Source organism: Psilocybe cubensis, chromosome 6 (genome assembly GCF_017499595.1).
Source record: "Psilocybe cubensis strain MGC-MH-2018 chromosome 6, whole genome shotgun sequence".
In the NCBI taxonomy this organism is placed as follows: Eukaryota; Fungi; Basidiomycota; class Agaricomycetes; order Agaricales; family Agrocybaceae; genus Psilocybe; species Psilocybe cubensis.
Window position 1 is genome coordinate 1,819,087 of NC_063004.1, and position 20,210 is coordinate 1,839,296.

Here is a 20,210-nt window from a genome sequence, read left to right on the forward strand (position 1 = left end):
CAAACCAGGGTAAGCTGTATTTGTATTCACAAACGGATGGTTCGGTTCATGCTACTGGATATAACGTATTACTACTAGACCACAGTCATTGAAACAACGCACTATCCCTGAAAATTTCTCCGTTTTGATTCTTAATCCAAATCAATACGGTGGGGCAATGCATTTGAAACTAAATTTTATCACACGGAAGATGTAATTCAAAAACACACTCTTCAGAGAGTTAATTATCTGTTATCGCTGTCACCTGGGCAGATCCTCGCTACAGAGGGAGTTGAGTTGTGGGTCATGAACCGGTAACGACGGACCGGATTCTGATAGTATATCACGTGATACATAATACATTTTGATTCCAATTGTCTTGAGTCCTTGACCTTGAACAAAGTCTAAGCTCATTGCCTGCCTAAACACTGGAGGTACGACTTCCTAACGTTTATTGCTCATATCGCATTATCCCAATGATAAAGTCATTCTATTAGAATGCCTCGTAGACGTGTTCCCAAGGGCCGTGACGGTGGATCGAAGCCGAAGGCTTTTAAAAAGTCTGACAGCAAAGTGAAAAAATGGAATACACGAGATGATATCCCAATGGATGAGGAGGATCAATGTGAGCTTACTGCTAGATTTTGTAACTCTAATCATACTTACAAGACGCGTCATTACACAAAGTTCATTCAAATAAGGACAAAATCCTACTTGAAGGAGATGGCGATGACCATTTCGACAGTGATGAAGACGACGACGAAGTCTTTGCTCTGAAGGGTATAGAAAGTGACTCAGATGATGATGTTGACAACCTCGAAGATGAAGCAGAATTTGCAGCACATGAGGAGCCTGTTGTGGAGAAAAAGAAGGCAAGCAAGACGAAGAAAAAGAAAAAGAAAGCTTTGGAAGATAGCGACAAATCTGAGGAAGAGGAGGAGGAGAGCTGGGGAAAGGGTCGTGGAGCTTATTACGCGTCCAATGCATATGAGCTCGAATCAGACGACGAGGAAGGGAACGAATTGGAAGAACAAGAAGCCAAACGTCTTCAAAAAAAGACTCGTGAAGAATTAAAAGACGACGACTTTGGACTGGACGACAAACCTGAAGTAGAAAAACGGAATGAAACAGAGTAAGCTGTTCGTGTTCGCCTTAGAATTATTACGGTCTTAATACTGTTTACAAGGGATATACTTGAACCTGCACCTTCCATCCTCCCTTCAATTGGCACGGACAAAAAATCTCTTCTGCGCCATCTGGAGAAGACAAGTCCCGAGGCATTAGCCCTTGCACGCGACTGGGACGAAACAGCAAGGAACCTTCAGAAGACACGCGACAAAATTACAAAGTGGGCACCTTTCCGAAATTTATGGGCGTTGAATCTAATGTTCACAATCGGAATAGACTGGAAGCTGAAGATCCTGACACACTCAGCCTAGGAATGATTCATTTGCACTATCGTGAGTTCCAAAGCTTCAGTGAACAGAATATTTTCTGATTCTTTAAATACAGAGGCACTGCTATCGTATAGCACAACTCTGGCTTTCTATCTTCACTTACGATCTTCCGCGAAGTACTCACAACGTCCTGCACTATTACAATCACATCCAATCCTACAACGCTTACTTACCTTAAAGCAGTCTCTCCAAACTCTAGAGGACTTGGACTTCGCTGCCTCAGATTCTGAGGAAGACGAGGACGAGGATGAGGATTATTCCGGAATGGACATGGATCAAATTCTGGCCGATGGCGAAAAGATTTGGCGCATGGACGATGGTGAAGAAGACCTCGATCCAGACGAACTTGCCGACCTTATCAAGGATGCTGAAGCTGTTCAGATATCCGAACAGAAGGTTAACAAGCCACCGAAGAAAAAAAGAAAGACCGTCGAAAAAGATAAAGATACAGAACCTAAAATTGTTACTCCGATCTTTGACTTGGTCGAGCCACAGTTCACGACCTCCAAAACTTCCTCGACTCGCCGACAGTCTGCCGCTGACGCTGTTGACGCATATGGCGAAGACCTTTCTCTACACTCTGTGGATGCTGCCGATAAAACCGCTAGGAAAAAATCCCTTCGTTTCCATACGAACAAGATTGAAAGTGCTAGTGCTAGACGGCAAGGAGCCAGAAATGCAGCATCTGGAGGAGACGATGATATCCCATATCGGGAAAGGAAGAAAGAGAAAGATGCACGTCTTGTTCGCGAGGCGGCTATCAGAGCTAATAATCAGGTCGGCGCTGCGTTAGATGATGAAGACTCAGAACCTCAAGTTGGCGAAAAACGATCTAGAGATGATGATGATGGTAATGATAGTCCTGACGACTACTATGAGTTAGTTAAAAAGCGCACCAAGGAGGAAAAATCAAAGAAAAAGGCCGTGTACGAAGAGGCCCATGGTTTGGCCAGGTATGTTTATCACTTTGTTTCAAAACCCAAAAACCGTAACTCAACTGGTTTCAGAGTACCACTCGACGATACAGAAGGAGCAGGAGGTCCTCGCTCCCTTACTCGGGCAATCCTTACCAACAGAGGTCTCACCCCTCATCGTCCAAAGAGTGTTCGCAATCCTCGCGTCAAGAAAAGGGAGAAATACGAAAAGGCCAAGAAAAAGCTCGCATCTCAAAAAGCTGTGTACAAAGGGGGCCTGGCAGAATCAGGTGGGAAATACGATGGAGAGAAATCTGGTATCAGCAAGGTCGTCAAAAGTGTTCGGTTGGGTTAATATCCTCGTCATTTATTGCTTCTGGGCCCATGTATATTTTCCACACCTTCATTCCTATTCTGTATAATATTAGTGAACTCGAGTTCGTTGGGTTCCATCTCGGTGTCGTGATCACAGTGCATTATAAAAATAGGAAGGATGGTATATATGAGGTAGAGGGCAGCATTACCACTTTGGTCGCCGTGCAGCTTGCTTTGCATGAAGAGTATTCTTGCCCCTTGCTCCACGAACGGATTGCAGATCTTCGAACTTCTTTTTGGCGTAACGCTTGGCCTCTGCGTCGTCCACCAACTCGTCCACAAGAGTTCTCTTACGATTAGCACGAGTGAGATTATCGCCACTGGGCGTCCCAAATGGCGTTTTAGAAGGCAATATAGTGCCAATCTGAACCATCGACATTTTATTAAATTTGACGAATCAGAAATTGTTAAAGTTTGAAATCGTACCGCAAAATATTTTGGAAGGCCTTTGATACCTTTGCCTTCACCTTCATCTTTCTTGTAAAAGCGTTTGGGGTCGAGTTGGTTCCGTAAACGCAGCGCTTCAACTTCACGATACAGGCGTGGAAGGTCTGCTTCAGATGGTGCGGGAAGGTCAAACCAATCTGGACCAGCTGTTTTATTCTTTATCTAGTTTATCAAGCGTCAGGTCGGAGTGCTTAAGTTGAAAAAGAGGAAAGTACCTGTTTTCTCTCCTTTTTCGTGAGCGGCTTTCCTGATTTCGAAAGTTCTGCTGGGGGTAATGGGGGAGCAGGGACCGACATTGAGGCAGTTGCTTTCTCGGTGCGTTCAACTTCTGGGTCTCGTATGGATGATGGACCGTCGAATCTGGTCTCTCCCAATTGTATGTAAGGGGCAGGAAGCTTTCCTGGATTTAATTTTGGCAAAGGTCTAGTAACCTGTAAGCGAAGCGTCTCTCTAAGGGTCTGACTTTACTTACATCTGCATTTCGTCGTCGAGTGTGATGACTTCTTCTTCTTTCCCCGTCTCATCCGATATGGCCTGTGAACGCTTTTCGGCATCCTCTGCATTCTTACGTGCCTTTTCAAAGAGTAAATTGAGATATTCTTGTGTGATTGGTTCCTCGTCTTCAGAAGAATCTGAATCTGAATCTGAGGTTACGCTCGAAGAAGACGAAATATCTGAGTCAGATTCCTCAGAAACTTCCTCTTCCTCCTCTACAGTCAGGTCTAATCAGATTGTCAATATGATAAACTTTGCAACGCATTGATTAACGCACCAATAGCTTTTTCTTTTCCCTTTGCGTTAACGTTCATGATGTTTTTTTACAAGGATGATGGTCCCAAAGTGGCAATTTATAAATTGATTGACCGTTCGGACCGTGAACTGAAATTACCACCTCCGACTCCGAGCGCACTGGTGACTAGACGCGTCCCGACACCAACACCCTCTTCTACCTCCAACTATGCTGAGAACCGCAATTCGAGTGAGAATAGGGCGACCTGCCTCATCAACTCGGTTCAATCACTCCTTAGGATCTCAGCAGCAGAGCAGCAGTCCACAGCCTGGTGGTGGCGCTGACGCGAAGCCTAAAACCGTGTCATTTGGTTTCAAAACGGTCCCTGAAGACCTCAAAGAAACTCTTGTTAAAAATGTATTCGACTCAGTCGCCTCGAAATACGACCTGATGAACGATGCTACGTCTTTCGGTGTTCATAGGTTGTGGAAAGACTCTTTTGTGTCGTCCCTGAGGCCTGGCCGAAAGGGACCTTTGAAATGTATAGATGTGGCTGGTGGAACGGGCGACATCGCACTTCGAATTTTGGACTACGCCAAAGACAACTATTACGACAGGGAGACCACTGTGGATGTCGTGGATATCAATGCTCAAATGTTGAAGGAAGGTTACCGGAGATTCAAGCAAACTATGTATCACAATAGTGAGTGACTGCCGCGCTACTATTCTATCCTTTATCAACCGTAACCCTTCTAGCACCACAGATATCTTTTCATGAATCAAATGCCCAGGATCTGGGTGCAGAAAAATTCAAAGATAACACATATGACCTATATACAATTGCTTTTGGGATTCGCAATTGCACCGATATCCCAGCTGTATTACGCGAAGCATACCGTGTCTTGAAGCCAGGAGGGACTTTTGCTTGCCTCGAGTTCAGCAAAGTGAACAACCCTCTATTGAGCACGTTAGTGCATTCATTGCTTTCCTAACCATCTTCTGACAGCAAGCTCTTCATAGGTTATATGATCAGTATTCATTTACTGTCATCCCTTTACTTGGCACCATTCTGGCAGGAGATCGTGACTCATATCAATACTTGGTGGAGTCTATCCGCAAGTTTCCTCCTCAACAAGAATTTGCTCAAATGATCAGAGATGCTGGGTTTTCCACTGGGAAAGACGCTGACGGAGGAGCCTGGACAGATCAGTGGGGTGGTATTGCATGCGTTCATACCGGTGTTAAGCTATAGAATAATTTATCCACTCCATCCATCTTCTATATGCCGCAGTGTAATATTTAATGCTCATGGCAAGTTGAAGTTGTCGTCGAGGTTCTCAAATATCAGTTTACTATCCTCCGTTCCAAATTAGTTTCACTTTGTTTGGCCGATCACTATTAGGCCGCGGTCCGCGCTTGTATTAGTCCTCTCTCTTGACCATCATGTCAACCCCCAATGCCCCCTTCCCAATGCCCCCTCCTTCTGCAGACCTCGCAACAACATGGGCATACCTGGAGGAAGGTGTCGATCACATCATGACCAAGCTGCAAACGGGGGTCTCGTACTCTAAGGTATCTGGTCACACTAAACGAGTCTTATTCTTCTATTAACGAGATCGCAGTACATGTCCTTGTATACCGTAGCCTACAACTATTGCACTTCCTCAAAGATGCATGGGACAGCATCAGAAGCAATCGGGATGGGTGGACGATGTAAGTCGCAAAGAAGTTGACCATGTCCTTGAGATTTCAAACCTCAATACAGCTGGAGCCAATTTGATGGGCTCCGATTTATACAATAATCTCATTCGATACTTTGTGACGCATCTGAAAGGTCTCAGAGAGGTTAGTGATTGGCTCATAATGATATCGCTCAAAAACAATATGTTATTTTGCAGGAAACCGAATCCCTGCAAGATGAAGCTCTCTTACGATATTACGCTGCAGAGTGGTCGCGATATACCACTGGAGCGAATTATATCAATCGTCTTTTTACGTATCTCAACCGACATTGGGTTAAGAGAGAACGCGATGAAGGACGAAAAGGTGTCTATCCGGTTTATACGGTGTGTGCATGTACTTTCTGTTACCCGAGGAACTGGAACCCATCGATTTCATCCGCAGCTCGCTCTTGTTCAATGGAAGAATAATCTCTTCATTCCAATTCAGCAGAAAAAGACCAAGTTGGCGAGTGCCCTTCTTCGACTTATCGAAGATCAGCGAAACGGGAACGTGATTGATCAAGGTCTCGTGAAGAAAGTCGTGGACTCCTTCGTGTCATTGGGTCTTGATGATACCGACACAAACAAGGCCTGTCTCGACATTTATAAGGAGCATTTCGAGCTTCCTTTCATTGACACTACGGAGAAATACTACAAACAGGAGTCGGAATCATTCTTGGCGGCTAACACAATCTCCGATTACTTAAAGAAGGCCGAGGAGCGTCTACGTGAAGAAGAGGACCGTGTAGAATTCTATCTGCACACCCAGACAAGAAAGCCACTCATTAGCAGATGCGAACACGTACTCATCCGAGAACACTCGGAGTTGATGTGGGAAAGTTTCCAATCACTCCTCGATTTCGACAAGGATGAGGATTTGCAGCGGATGTACGCCCTTCTTTCGCGGATACCAGAGGGTTTGGAACCCTTGCGAAAGAAATTCGAGGAACATGTAAAAAAAGCTGGTTTAGCGGCAGTTTCAAAATTAGTGGGCGAATCAGAATCAAATACAGATGCACTAGACCCGAAGGCATATGTCGATGCTCTGTTGGAGGTACATCAGAAGAATTCTGAAACCGTGACGAGAAGTTTCCGTGGGGAGGCTGGGTTTGTTGCCAGTTTAGATAAAGCCTGTCGCGAGTTCGTGAACAGAAACGCTGCAACTGGACAATCAAATTCGAAATCTCCGGAATTGCTCGCCAAACATGCCGATCTTCTTCTACGCAAGAACAATAAATTGGCGGAGGAGGATGACTTGGAAGTCGCCTTAAATCGTGTGGTGTGTGACATATCCTGAACATGACTCTCTTTGTTGTCTAATTTGTTGAGGGCAGATGGTTCTTTTCAAATACATAGAAGACAAGGACGTATTCCAGACCTTCTATACCACTAAATTGTCAAAACGTCTTATTCATGGCGTGTCGGCTTCGGATGAAAGTGAGGCCAGCATGATATCCAAATTGAAAGAAGCTTGTGGTTTCGAGTACACCAACAAACTGCAGCGCATGTTCACAGGTGTGTATTTTTCTCCCTACTATCGACAGTGGCTGATCGTTATCAGACATGAGCCTGAGCAAGGATCTCACCGACTCATTCAAGAGTAGGATGGAACAGAATCATGACGATATGGATATCAGCTTCAGTATCATGGTTCTTGGCACAAATTTCTGGCCTTTGAATCCACCTAGCCACGAATTCGTGATACCTGCTGAAATTTTGCCGACCTATGATCGATTCCAGAAATATTATCAAATGAAACACTCCGGTCGCAAACTTACATGGCTCTGGAATTACTCAAAAAACGAGCTGCGGACGAATTATCTGAACCAGAAATACATTCTAATGACCAGTTCGTTCCAGATGGCTGTTCTCCTCCAATATAACAACAACGATACTCTCTCTCTCGGCGAGCTTGTCGCTGCAACCTCGATTACAAAAGAATTATTGTCACAGGTTCTAGCGCTATTAGTCAAAGCTAAAATCTTGATCAACGAAGAGACAGATCAATACGATCTCAACCCCAGTGCGTCCTTTGACCATGGATGACAGCACAATTTTGTTGTTTTATTGACCAGAAAATTAACAGATTTCAAATCAAAGAAGATTCGCGTCAATTTGAATCAACCTATCAAGGCAGAGACGAAGGCAGAATCAACTGATGTCTTAAAGACGGTTGACGAAGATCGAAAATACGTCATCCAAGCCACTATTGTTCGGTGGGTATTCTGTGATTTTGATCGTTTGAACACTATGGGTTAATGAATCTCCAAACAGCATCATGAAGGCGCGAAAGACGATGAAAAACCAGCCGCTAATCCAGGAAGTTATTTCTCAGATTACACAAAGATTCGCGCCCAAAATCCCAGATATCAAGAAGGTTAGTACATATAGGCGTATGCTTTTATCGGCTTTAATGCCAAAATCTTTTAGGCAATCGACACTCTGCTGGAGAAAGAATACATCGAACGAGTTGAAGGCACAAGAGACACTTTTGCCTATGTCGCGTAACCCTTTCTTTCTTTTTTTACGTTTTCGTCATTCTGTAGCATATTGTTCATGTCGTCGTTCTTTGCATGCTGTATATATATTGGTTTCGTGAGTCACGTTATGCCCTTTTCTGACAAATTGCTCTCGGGATAGCATCGTAGATGGGAACTGAATTATTTAGGGTCTCGTCTGAGAATAACTGGCCTCTTTCGATGTGGCGCTTCCTCGACAATCCAGGGCACGGAGCCTGCTCACTCCGGGTATAATGAAATTTCGGCCACTGGATGCCATACCCTCCAATTGTTATTCCAGTCCTTCGCAAGAGACTGCAGACTGTATGTTCCACAAACATATCTTTTCTATGTTTTATTAAGCATGCAACCCCACAGCTTCCCTGGTTGCAGAATTCGCCACTCGCCACTCTGGAAAATGCCGTGACAGCTTACGGCCTGTGTGAGAAGGGCGCTCTTGGGTATTGAAGCCGAGGCTTCCCCATAACTGCTCACCACCTACTATGGGATTCTTTTCTGCCACAATTCTGCCATACTCACAAGGCCGACTGCAGTAACCTATATATGTCTTGAAATCGAGAACTGTATGGGACTCTCCCTTCCCCCGCATTCTCGCCACCCCAAACTCTCCTTCCCTTGAACGATGGATTCACTGGACACTACCTATGGGGCCGCATTTATTGGTTTGATTGGTAGCGCCGTGTATGTTCTTTGTGGGTGAACGAAGGTCTGTGATTGGCTGATTCCCCTTTATAGGCTCTATGGCGTCACACTTCTGCAGACGTAAGACCGTCAAGACATATTGGACTTTTGAGTAACTAATTTCTGTGCAGTTTCCTATATTTCAAGTGCGGCAAATTCTTGTGATAGATTCTTGTAATCTGAAACTTGGAGCAGACAATATCCCAATGATTCGCGATTCGTTAAGATTATTGTGAGTTGAAATGTTGCTCCGGCAGTTCCGTTCTCGTCATAACGCGTCTTGTATTGTTTTCTTCTTGCTACAGGTAGTAATTCTCTGGTTCTTGGACACCGCACACCTCTTCCTTTGTACAATCTCAATCTATTCGTCAGTGGCTGTCCGAACAACCTTTTGATAAATATCATGACAATGCGACACAGATATCTCGTTACCAACTTCAACAATACATCCGCGCTCCACCGGTCAACATGGTAAGGCCCCATAGCATGACTTGTTCTCTGATATTGACCGTAAAATATAGGAGTATGAATGTAGGTCTTGGTTCGAGCTTTTTCTTGACTGCCATATGGCTCACAACGTGCCAATAGTTACAAACTGATTGCAATGTGAGCCGCGACCTATAATTGAAAGCATCAAGCAAGGTTGACGGACTACGAACAGGGACTCATAGGTCTCATTGTTGAGTGGTACATGGATCATTTTCTTTGTAGTCTATCACGCTGATCAAAATGTTTGTATAGCTTTTTCGCCCGGAGGGTCTGGATAAGTAAATCTTCTTTTCTATGATACCTTGTGGTCTTATCTCACGATTCGGACCCGACCCCAGTGTCCAAAAATGTCATTATAACCGGAATAATTGTAAGTTCTATTGTTATGTAGCATGCAGGGGTAGCTCATTATTCGCAGGTCCTTCTTGCTTGCATTCATTGTGGTAAGCAACCTTCGGTTAAATTTCCGTAACAGGTACTCATAGTTACTGACAGGTCTGGGAGTCCGTGCGTACCAGTCGGTCTTTCTATTTCCTTTAGAGGTTTCTGACTTCGGTTTCCTCTTCAGTGTTCACGGTCGAGGGGTACGTCGGCTCTTGGTCGGTGTGATACTCCACACAGCTGACCAACTTCTAGTTTTATTCTGGTAGACACAACCAGGTTTCCGAGACTAATAGTAGGCTTTGTCTGTTCTATCGATGTTTATGGGGCTAATTGATATCCCGGCTACCTAGTGGGTGACAAGTACCGGGCTGGGAAGCGCAGCTGCTGCCGATATCATTATCGCCATTTCGCTCTGTTATTACCTGACCAAAAGTCGTACTGGGTTTGCTCGGTAAATGTGTCTCGTCGGAGAGAGTAGACAGACGGCTTACAGGGGCGCTTTAGAACCGATTCTCTCATTTCGACTTTGATCATCTATAGTCTGACGACAGGGCTGATCACGAGGTCTGTCAGATTATTTTTCTATTCTCTGCCGAGATTGCTCAACATGCTCACATATCGCAGCGTCATTGCTTTCATATGTGTGGTCACCGTGAGGACTTCGCTTCCGAGATTTTGTGGAATTATATACTGAAAATGGGTCGTTCTCTGCAGTTTGCTACAATGCCAACAAACTATATCTGGCTGGGGTTCTTCTGGCTAATTGGAAAATGTGCGTAGCCTTCCTCATCTGTGCGGTCTTTACCGATGGCATGTGCTCACAATGCCTTGATCCCAGGCTATGTTAATTCACTATTGGCTGCGTTGAGTCCTCTTACTTGCTTGGCGTAAAGAATGAATAAATTAACGGTGCATTTGCCTTTAATAGACTGAATAGTCGCGAATCCCTTCGGGAACAGGCGGCACCCCAGGAAGGAACCTTTCTTCAACTGACGCCCTTTCGTGCCGTGGCGTCCGCCCATGTTTCTCAATGTATGGAGCCGCCCAGTCCGGGTGCTGGTAGCAGTCTGGAGAAGGATGCGCTAGGTCGATACTCCGACAACCCCTCGCTCTCCGTAAAGGTCCAAACACAGACGTTCACGAAATCAGACACAGAATTTGACTACATTGTCTCACCAGTACGTCTCTCTTCCTTCTTACCGACTTCCTAAAATGTGCCTTTCTTTCCTTCATGCGTTGCATGCGCCTTTCTTCTGCACTATTTTTGTTCAATTTCGTCCCATCGGCGAATACCTATTGGGTCCGAGTATATGTTGACTGACGTTTGCATGTCCTTTTAACTTTTGCACTTACAGCCGCCGACAGCGACAAGGTTCTGAGAGACACAGGGGGAAGAGACTCACGGCTTCAAAGAACCTTTCGACAGATCAATCGATTAAAGCATACATCTTGCCACCACGGACCTTGCATTTTCCCTTAGCCTTCCACACCACTCTAGTCATGGGTTGTTAGCTCGCATTCTGCGCCTACTTCTTTGTACCCTCGTTACTCATCATTTACGAGCTTTGGACAGTGGGACTCAGTGGGATTCCTCCCATGCGGAGCTCGGCTCGCTTATCTTTCTATTTCGTCGTCGCACATTCATCCGTCCATCTTCTCAACATTTCGACGACTCGATTCTCTAAAACGACCTTTCATTCATCCTCTGCTTTGGACTATTTTATATACCCATGCCATCAGGGACTTTAATGAAAAAACGAAACCAATCCACATTCGTTCTAGAGCACAGAGAAACCAGACTCGGACATATTAGGGGCTTGGATCATGGAGGGATGGACGAGGGGTATAGTATTTGGTGTATATGTCAAGAATGGAGGGTTATTGCCCGATGTTGACAAGCTCAAGGGAAAGGGGGAGTTCTCCATAACGGCAACGGTTCTTTTTTTCCAGGTGTATTTGTATATCACGACGTTTCGAATCAAAGCTCGATTTCCTTTGCTGTACAGAGAGTGTAGATTTTATTTACTTTTATGTTAACTCGACTGCCATTTTTGCACCACTGTGTGACTTGGATACACGCCTATTTCAAATTTTGGGTTTTTGGGGTGGGTAAGTCGTCGGAGTGAATATCAAAGAAGAAGTGGAGGCGTAGACTAGTGCCGACGAAGACTTGAGTAGTGGAGAGAGACATGAACACAAAAACGTGGTAATAGACTCTTGATAGAGGGGTGGAAGTAGTGTGCATTTATTTTTACTGATCTCCAGAAGAAGGGAACGCCGCTGTAATATAGATAGCAAAGGGAGGAGGCCTATTATCTTCTCATAACGCCATAAGCGATGGTGGCTGACTCAAGGCTAAAGGGAGAAAATTATAAATCAACGGTCGCAGGTCGCGGTTACATGCGCAGTTAGAAGCCCCATTCGATCTAGTGTAATTAGTCGCTGCAGCACCATTTTCTCTGTGTCATCAGATCTAATTTTACGTTCTTTTTTCAGCAAGGGAATTCCAGGTTAATAACAAAATCATCATAACCATAAGCTCCCGAGTCGTTGAAGCTAAAAGTCGCGCGTCGATGTCGAAACAACGGTCATGTTCAATATGGGATGTCCATGATTGAGGATGTTAAGCCTGATAGCTGCTGCGTGAGTTACCGTCCCAATGCGCTGCAAGACTCCGTCAAAGGCAATTCCAATGTGCAACATGTTAATTATCACCTTAAACGCGTATTTAGTGTTAATTGAAAGCGTCGAGCGATTGGGAGCCTGAGTGGACCCTAGTGGTCCTGGTCCAGGATGTGCAAAATAGTCGTACCAGATACCTCCAGATGCCCAGCCGCAACCCTTCAATGCAAAAGGAAACGATAAATTTTGCTCCTTCCCAAAAACACGGAAGATAATTCGCCCTCATAAACACCAACTGTGTACACGGGCGCTAATGAGGAAAGAAAGCAAGTTGGCGTAGTTGATTGCCCTAGATCGCCCCTTGATCGAATGGTATACACCCGGCTACGACCGAAATGATTTGCGATTACATTATCGACGCCGCCGCCCTGAAGAGCTATTAATAGCATCTTCCTTCTGAAATGACAACTTTTGAATCACCATGTCAAAACTAGAGCAGTGGGCGGTGGGCTACGGTAGAATGGGCGCCTTTGTAACTTGGAAACCTCCAGCATATAATGGTTTTCCATCTTGTCCCTTGCAATGACGAATGATTCGCAGCGGGATGCAGCCGTCACCGTCCGCACATCGCACCACCATTCAACTGACGTGCCCCCGTCTGAGTTTCCAAAGTCCTGGCATCCAAAGATAACACCATTTCGGCTTGCAGTTCTTACTTGAGTTGAGGGCCGTTGCTTCGCACGGCGATACGAGTCCTTGATTTCCCTCACCCTATGATAAGATTAGATACTGATATCATCATATTGTATAATATAAATAAGAACATCATAAACATTACGTAAATATTTATGTTAAGTTGCGTGTACTGTAAACGCCAGTTCAATCGTCGAATCTAGGCTGCTTCAAATTACTCCAATCCCATCTTTCGCGATCCCATGAAGGAGGCCTGGTGATAACGTCAGGATGACATCGTACAGTATACTGATCCATCAAATTCTGAAAATCTGTATTTGCATTATAATTAGACAGTGTAGAGTACGAATTCGTGTTTGGGAAACCTACAGTTGCCTTTGCTAGTTACTATCAGCCTCGTTGACGGTAGTTGAAATGGCTCTTTCATCGATAGTGAAGTTGATGAGGCTGTCTCTTGAATTGAGTTGCTTGAGGTTATTGGCCGTGGAGGCACTGATTCTGTCATCGACCTCGCTGACGACTTTGCCCGACCGTTGCAGTTACTCTTTTTCCGTCTGTTGATTTGAATTTTTGAACGGCTCTACACAATGTATGTTAACGAAAATTAAAAGTGTCCTTAATGATGGTTCGCACTCACCTTGTGGTTATTCGAATGTCTCGTAAAATCGCATCTCTTGAGATGCTTTGTCCAATGTTGAGGGTCGAAGGGCCATTTCTTCGACAGTAATATGCTCTTCCCGCAACTTTTACACTCCACTGAGTTCTCAGTGACCGATGCTGCCAAGGGGTCACTCAGTAGGGCGTTACGCCTTGCGATAGCTCTTTTGTAGGAACTACTTTCCGTAGCGTTGTCGTGCAAGACGTCCATGTAGAAGTAGAACTTCGCTAACCAGATGTTTGGTCGTTGACATATGCAAGCACGTGCTACGTAGGCTTTTGAAGTCCGACGCGATGATATCGTTGCCTGCACCGATGGGGCGTGCATACAATCGATGTTATGGAGCGGTCGTTAGTTTGCGCGGTCGTGTTTTGGTATACCGTTGATGTAAGGCAGTGACAGTTCTCCTGAATTTTTTTTTTTCAAGGTTAACGTGGAGGCGTTTCAATCAACAAGACAGCGAGGAGCAATTCACCTCGCCACGATATTTTCCCCATATCTGTTAAACTGGGTGGATGTTCGAAAGCATGATTTTGTCAGACCTGTGTCAACAGATGTTGAGATAAGCTGTATATTATATGGGCCGAGGTTAGCACGTAGAACAAACTTCGTTTTGACGCCTTCAGTGAATGCAAACGCACATTCCGTTCAGGCGTGCAACAATCCTCCCGTTGCCCGTTCAACTCATTAACTTTCTGTTAATTCGTAGTACAGTATATGTTCTGAAGGATAGACAGCCAACGTGCTGTCAACCGGCTTCGGTGAGGGTCCGTTTATTTTCGTTCGTTCGATCTCAGTCCAAGCTCGTCTACAGTCAGGAGTGTGAGTATACATCGACTTTCACCGTGCAATCGGTCTCTCACCTGAATCAATGTATTCCAGACAACTAATATCGATTATACCCGTTGTACCGTATTCTCTCAGTAGTGCATCGAGGGGATTCGGTCATGTTATAGTGTCTCATACCACTCGATACAAGTTTGACCGCAGTAGACCGTTGACGGAAATGAAGAAAAGTGACTGGTATCGCATGGTTTCCACCCTAAAAGTTGCTTGAGGTTATCAGTGGCGCAACAATCTAAGAGGGGGAAAGTTGTTTGGGTGCTACTTACTGTCAGGATTCTTTTGTATTGATAGAGAGGCGTACCGCCCAGACCGTCGAGGGCACTTTGAAAATTGTTGATCACACTGCATTTATAAGTCAGTTGACTCTCAAATACTTTGGCATAAAACTAAACGACTTCATGTTGCATTGCGTCAGAAACCACGGAGTGTACGGAAGAAGATCATAGCAGGATGTGAATGGAATATAGGAGACATAGAGGAGTGTACGCAATGCACACAACAGAACCCCGGAAGCGGACTGAACAGGCATGTGATCTACCAAAATACCTACTGTCCACTTCCGTTACTCAGAACTGCTTACAGGTGTTACCTTTGTTTCACATTTGCTAATGGCCGTACAATTGTGTGCACTAGAGGAATGTGCGTCTTCAACAGGCAACAGTGCCCTCATCAGCACGCAGTCCTTCTACCTCGCACCTTCAGTACACTCCATCCAATGATACTCTTCACCACAAAAGATTCGCCCGCTCCCTCATCCTCCAACTTCTCCAACCATAGTTGATCAACAGCTCGTAACCGTATGAAGAGGATGGAAGAATGTACCGTGATGCCTGTGTTACCGTGAGTGTCAATGTATCCTCTGAAATATACTTTCATTTGAGTGCTCGTGTCTCTTTGCACCATCCATCCACCTTGGTCAACGTCTTTACGACAAACGAACGGATAGGTGCGAGACTGTGAGATTAATTGCCGTCTGCTAGGCGCTCGTGAGTTTCACCCTATATTGTCAACATAGCATGGCACTCACATACAAATAGAGATCCGGGTTCGATCAACCAGTCCGCAACACACTTACTCATACATTGTCGGTGCACACCTAACTGGGACAACGTCAATAGACGCACCGACATATAGCATAGAAAATGCGGTCCGACGGACGTTAGCGCGTGTATTGGTTTGGAATTCAGCAACCGTGCAACCTCAAATCACCCAAACAGAGATGGATCAAAGTTTCTTTGTACACCGCCTACTCTTCAACCCATCCAGTTTCCGTAAAAAACTGCTTAAACGGGAGTCGGTGTTTGCAATGTGGCACGTCGAGCGTACTGTCGTGAGTTTCAATGTGTTCATAGACCTTCGTCCGAGACATGCTGAAAATGGATGGGTCGTCTAACTTCAGCAAAAAAACACAAGACATTTACAACGCATGGGACGCGAGATACGGATTAAGACGGCGTCTGGCCAACTGTTAAACGCTAAAGTCTGTATGACTTGCTGTGTATCCACCGTATAGTTTCGCACTCACAATAATAGGTAGTTCCAATAAGAGGTGTATACAACACGATACGACCCGGCATGTTGGAGAAGTTGAAATTCCTAGATCAAAGTTGTATTCCATGGTACGTACCCATATTTGAAATGTCTAAATGCGGTGGCTTAATGCAAAATCTGCAGATGTTATTAGTTGGCTTCGTACGTTGTCAGTTTTTTTTTTTTTACGTGTTCGTGAAGGAATCCCAAGTAAGTCTAGAGAGGGTGATACAAATAACGTGAAAAGACTTACCTCTGTGTCAGTACTTCAACATGATAGTCCGCCTCTTGACTATGGACATTTATTGGGGTCTTTGTATCTGCGGTGTAACGTCAGGCAATACAATTGCGCGCAACAGGGCACTTCAATGGACCAAAATCATTATGCCACACCTATGAACCATACACCAGCATATAAATGCGCTTAAGAATAAACCATACCTACGTCGTAGGTTTGTTTCGAACAGGCTATCCGAGCTGAACGAGTATTCAAGATGACCTATATCAAACAAAGCGTTTCCGTAGCACCTGCACCGCATCGAGTGTGACTGATATGGCTTGTAGTGGTTCGTTCGGATAAATATTCGTTTGGAGGTCGATGCAGAGTCTGAGTCTGTTCATGTCGGTATCAAGATGGCCTTCGTATCGATGACCTGGGCGATTCGGGTGAGTCTTCGACACCTGGCGATACTCTCGATTATGACACTTATCTCAACTCCTAGCAACGGACACCATATACCAGAATGCCGTTGTATATTGGACAACATCTCAGGTAGGTCGCCTGGTGTAAAGTTAAAGTTTATCATGTCCAGAGTCATGCGCGTATGACATCGTAAGCTTTTATATCCTGATTATGTTTGAAATTTACTCACCATCGCCTACAAGAGGGCGTGATATCTGTCTCGGCTTTCATTCAATCATGGCTTCTCATGGTCTACAGCGTCTGAGTCGCTGATTCGATGTTGTAGTAGCCCGTAAACAGCATTATCAGCCAATGTTCGCTTGTCCGATTTCCGTTTGGAGCCCGCGCTCTGAATGCCGAACAATCCGTGACCAGCGACGAAAGTCCATATATGGTGGCCTTCCCATTTTCCATTTGCCACGTAATTTGTATCCCGCCAACTTCTTACCATCACCTGCATCTGCGGCCCCTCAAAACCAGCGAACAAAGAATGGACGTAAATATAGGTAAGGCAGCATTCTTCGTAAACCTTTTCTAACAACAAACTAACGAACTTATTTGTTTCCTCTTTATTTTACAGTCGCAGCATACGGATTGGCTTTCAGCCATGCCTTGGCCATTTTTTTGGTCGTCTTCAGGCTCATTATCAGGCGGTGCGACAAACGGTGTTGGTACGACGATGGGCTGGCGGCTGTGGCTGTGGTTGCAGACTTTGTCATTGCCCTCACATTGTTTAAATTGGGTGCGTTGTGATACTTTTTTTTTTTTTTTTTTTCTTTTTGTAGCCAGTCTTTTTTTATTTTACATTGATTGACATATATCATGGGGTTGCTATGTATAGCCATCGACACACCTACCGCCCTTCCTGTTTCCTACCGAGTCGAACTATTTGCGTTCTTTATAGTTTTGTGGTGCGTAGTCACTTTCCACAACAAGCATGGCCACTTATTACTACGAATGCGCTGTCCAGGGTCTCCCGCGCCAGTATAGTGCTATCACCGAATCGACTGCACAAGGCCAAACAACTCCGTGTATTATGGGGCTGGCTGTACGCTGTCATATTCATCGCAATCGGCATTATCTTCTCCACTTTCGCCATATTTGTGTGCAAGGTCAACACCGATTGCAAGTCGGATACTGTGTGTCCATGCCAACCACCTTACATTCTGCTGTTGTTTTCTCTTATAGGTAAGTCACACTTCATCTAATCGACTGCCCATTGCTGACTGCTATATAGCTGAACTCATTGCTGATATCTTGATTATTCGACGAAGCTGGACTATACTAATAGTAGAAACCCGCGTGTCCTTTTTCAGACTGACGCACCGTTGGCGTGCCGTCGCGTTAGGTTACAACAGCAGCGTTTTCATAATGCTGTCCAGCGCCGTGTGGTTCGGGATTTACGTCAAGTTAGCTCAACAATATCCAATGTTAGTTGTGTATGCATTAAGCGCTACTGTGAGTTCTTTATCTACACCATCATCTACAACATTGCTTCATTCTGCCTCAGGCCCTCGTGTCCTTATTGGCCATCAATGTGCCCGTCATCACGGGACCTCCAAGCAACAAAGGTCGTCGCACCCGCCTTCCAGTTGCGGGGCAAGACGTCATTCAACTAAATCGTCTCCAACCAACCACCGCTGCAGGACATGATGTTATTCAACACAATCGTCTCCAACCGATGACCGATGCGGTAAATCACGAAACATTGGCAAATATAGCAGAGGCAGTGGATCGCAACGCTTCCAAGATATACAGTGACAAAGATTCAGGCAAGGACATACAGTTTAGGGCGCCCAATAATTCTGTGGAAAGTTTGTTCGACGACTAGTAAACCGTATGCCAGTGCATGGTATCAATCCACACAATTAGCGCAGTCGATACATGAATGTTCAGTGTTATATAGATAGTTGCATGCTATATATATATTTTATAACTCGTTGATGAGGATGTCTGTATTGGTTACATTGTAGAGCATACAACACATATGACATACAGTAAACAATTATGGCAAATGAGTACTAATGTAAATATCGTGTTCGTGTCTCATCTGATTCCGATTAGCATTCTTTCTCTTTTGAGTTTCATAGGCCACACAACAATTTTCGGTTGGCGTCAATAGCTCGCCATCCACTATTTGATCAGCTCCTCGATCAGTGGGCAGTACTTGTTTGACCACCAATACCACGCCATTGGTATCCTTCCTAGAATGCACACGTCTGACGCATTTACCCGCGTGTTCTCCTTCAATGATGGCTAATAACCCAAAGTCGTGCTTGATGGTAGGATGTTTGGGCTTTATATGGGTCGATTCAATCCGTAACGTCCGCTTCGAATTGGGTGTAAATCGCATCATGCACAGCTGCCCATCCACGTCCTCCTGAACGATTACAAACAACGGAGAAACGTGTCCATCGACGGTTGCCTCTTCCACCGTCAAAGGAACTCCAATCAGCTCTCGTTTCAACAAAAGATTACAAGGAGTGGTTAAAGATGCAACGTTGGTACCGTCGCTTGAATTTACGACGACGGTTCCTATGCTAATGCTTGTTAAATCTTCTGAATGGTCAGATGGATCCCACGCAGGCGAGGTGTCCTCAATAGTATCAGGCAATGGTGTATGTCTGCCACTGTCAGCGCTTTCAGTTCCTGTGGTTATTATGATCGATGGGTTGGCGAAGTTACGAGACTGGTGGACAGCGTTCGAATCATACGTCTTCGACAGGCTTAGAGGCTCAAAGGTACTACAAGCCGTGAGCGCGAGTACAAATCGGTAAATGAAATACGCTTACCTGTATTCCAGTACGTCGTCTCTGTTCAAAACAATTTTCTTGAAGGGATTCGACGGATCATATCGAGTCGGCTCTACAACTAAACGCAACTCAGGTTGACCTGTTCTTGGGCTTACGGACTGTAGTACCTCGGCGACAATGCCGATTAAGCCTTTGAACGTATGATGTACCTTGCTCACTATCACAGTTACACCTTTCCAACGATGATATCGGGTCGTGTGTGATGTTGGGATAAGCGCGAGGAGCGATGAAGGCTGACATGTCGTCGCATCTCCCAGAGAAACGAAATTCCTGTGCATATATATAATCTGAGATGTATGCATGAGCCAGAGTATATATACGGTTAAATGACAAATACTTGCCTCCAACATCGAGTCGGCTGTATTGATTTGCTGGTCTTTTGTAGTGCCTTGCTTATCGATTAGTTGTATTTCATCTCCCTTGATGTCCACGACCCAACCCGATCGTCCAGCATTAACGCCAGCGTCAACCCCTACGTAATCCCCTATTTCGAAATGTTTTAAGATGTCACTCCATACGGTGCGTATTGTTGTCAACAGCTGGGTCGTAGTTGTATCAACTCTGTGGATTTCAGTTTCGTTGTAATGTTGACCAGTTTCGTCATGGTCGCAGCCTTTGTTGTATATATCGACATCGACCATATTATCGTCGTCGGCTTGCGCAATGACTC

General features: G+C 45.0%; 6 protein-coding genes across 6 annotated transcripts; 4 read left to right on the forward strand and 2 right to left on the reverse strand.

The window, feature by feature from the left end:
* Positions 1-477: 477 nt before the first annotated feature.
* Positions 478-2,705, forward strand: JR316_0007082 (uncharacterized protein; the record flags this gene model as incomplete). The annotated part of the gene is made up of 6 exons (XM_047892825.1): positions 478-604; positions 649-1,111; positions 1,166-1,327; positions 1,384-1,439; positions 1,492-2,389; positions 2,444-2,705. The coding sequence occupies 6 exons, from the start codon at positions 478-480 to the stop codon at positions 2,703-2,705; spliced, it is 1,968 nt and encodes a 655-aa protein (XP_047748107.1).
* Positions 2,706-2,870: 165 nt separating this feature from the next.
* JR316_0007083 (rRNA-processing protein fcf2) lies at positions 2,871-3,981 on the reverse strand (the record flags this gene model as incomplete). The annotated part of the gene is made up of 5 exons (XM_047892826.1): positions 2,871-3,089; positions 3,152-3,334; positions 3,388-3,595; positions 3,645-3,882; positions 3,945-3,981. The coding sequence occupies 5 exons, from the start codon at positions 3,979-3,981 to the stop codon at positions 2,871-2,873; spliced, it is 885 nt and encodes a 294-aa protein (XP_047748108.1).
* A 149-nt stretch (positions 3,982-4,130) lies between these two features.
* Positions 4,131-5,154, forward strand: JR316_0007084 (2-methoxy-6-polyprenyl-1,4-benzoquinol methylase, mitochondrial; the record flags this gene model as incomplete). The annotated part of the gene is made up of 3 exons (XM_047892827.1): positions 4,131-4,605; positions 4,659-4,869; positions 4,923-5,154. 3 exons carry the CDS (start codon positions 4,131-4,133, stop codon positions 5,152-5,154), a joined length of 918 nt encoding a protein of 305 aa, XP_047748109.1.
* A 191-nt stretch (positions 5,155-5,345) lies between these two features.
* JR316_0007085 (Cullin-1) lies at positions 5,346-8,131 on the forward strand (the record flags this gene model as incomplete). Its single annotated transcript, XM_047892828.1, has 10 exons — positions 5,346-5,474; positions 5,525-5,615; positions 5,668-5,747; positions 5,801-5,968; positions 6,027-6,902; positions 6,958-7,138; positions 7,185-7,646; positions 7,710-7,839; positions 7,898-8,000; positions 8,054-8,131. The coding sequence occupies 10 exons, from the start codon at positions 5,346-5,348 to the stop codon at positions 8,129-8,131; spliced, it is 2,298 nt and encodes a 765-aa protein (XP_047748110.1).
* Positions 8,132-17,664: 9,533 nt separating this feature from the next.
* Positions 17,665-18,558, forward strand: JR316_0007086 (uncharacterized protein; the record flags this gene model as incomplete). The annotated part of the gene is made up of 2 exons (XM_047892829.1): positions 17,665-17,775; positions 18,238-18,558. The coding sequence occupies 2 exons, from the start codon at positions 17,665-17,667 to the stop codon at positions 18,556-18,558; spliced, it is 432 nt and encodes a 143-aa protein (XP_047748111.1).
* Positions 18,559-18,732: 174 nt separating this feature from the next.
* JR316_0007087 (uncharacterized protein) lies at positions 18,733-20,181 on the reverse strand (the record flags this gene model as incomplete). The annotated part of the gene is made up of 3 exons (XM_047892830.1): positions 18,733-19,471; positions 19,520-19,592; positions 19,878-20,181. The coding sequence occupies 3 exons, from the start codon at positions 20,179-20,181 to the stop codon at positions 18,733-18,735; spliced, it is 1,116 nt and encodes a 371-aa protein (XP_047748112.1).
* Positions 20,182-20,210: the final 29 nt, after the last annotated feature.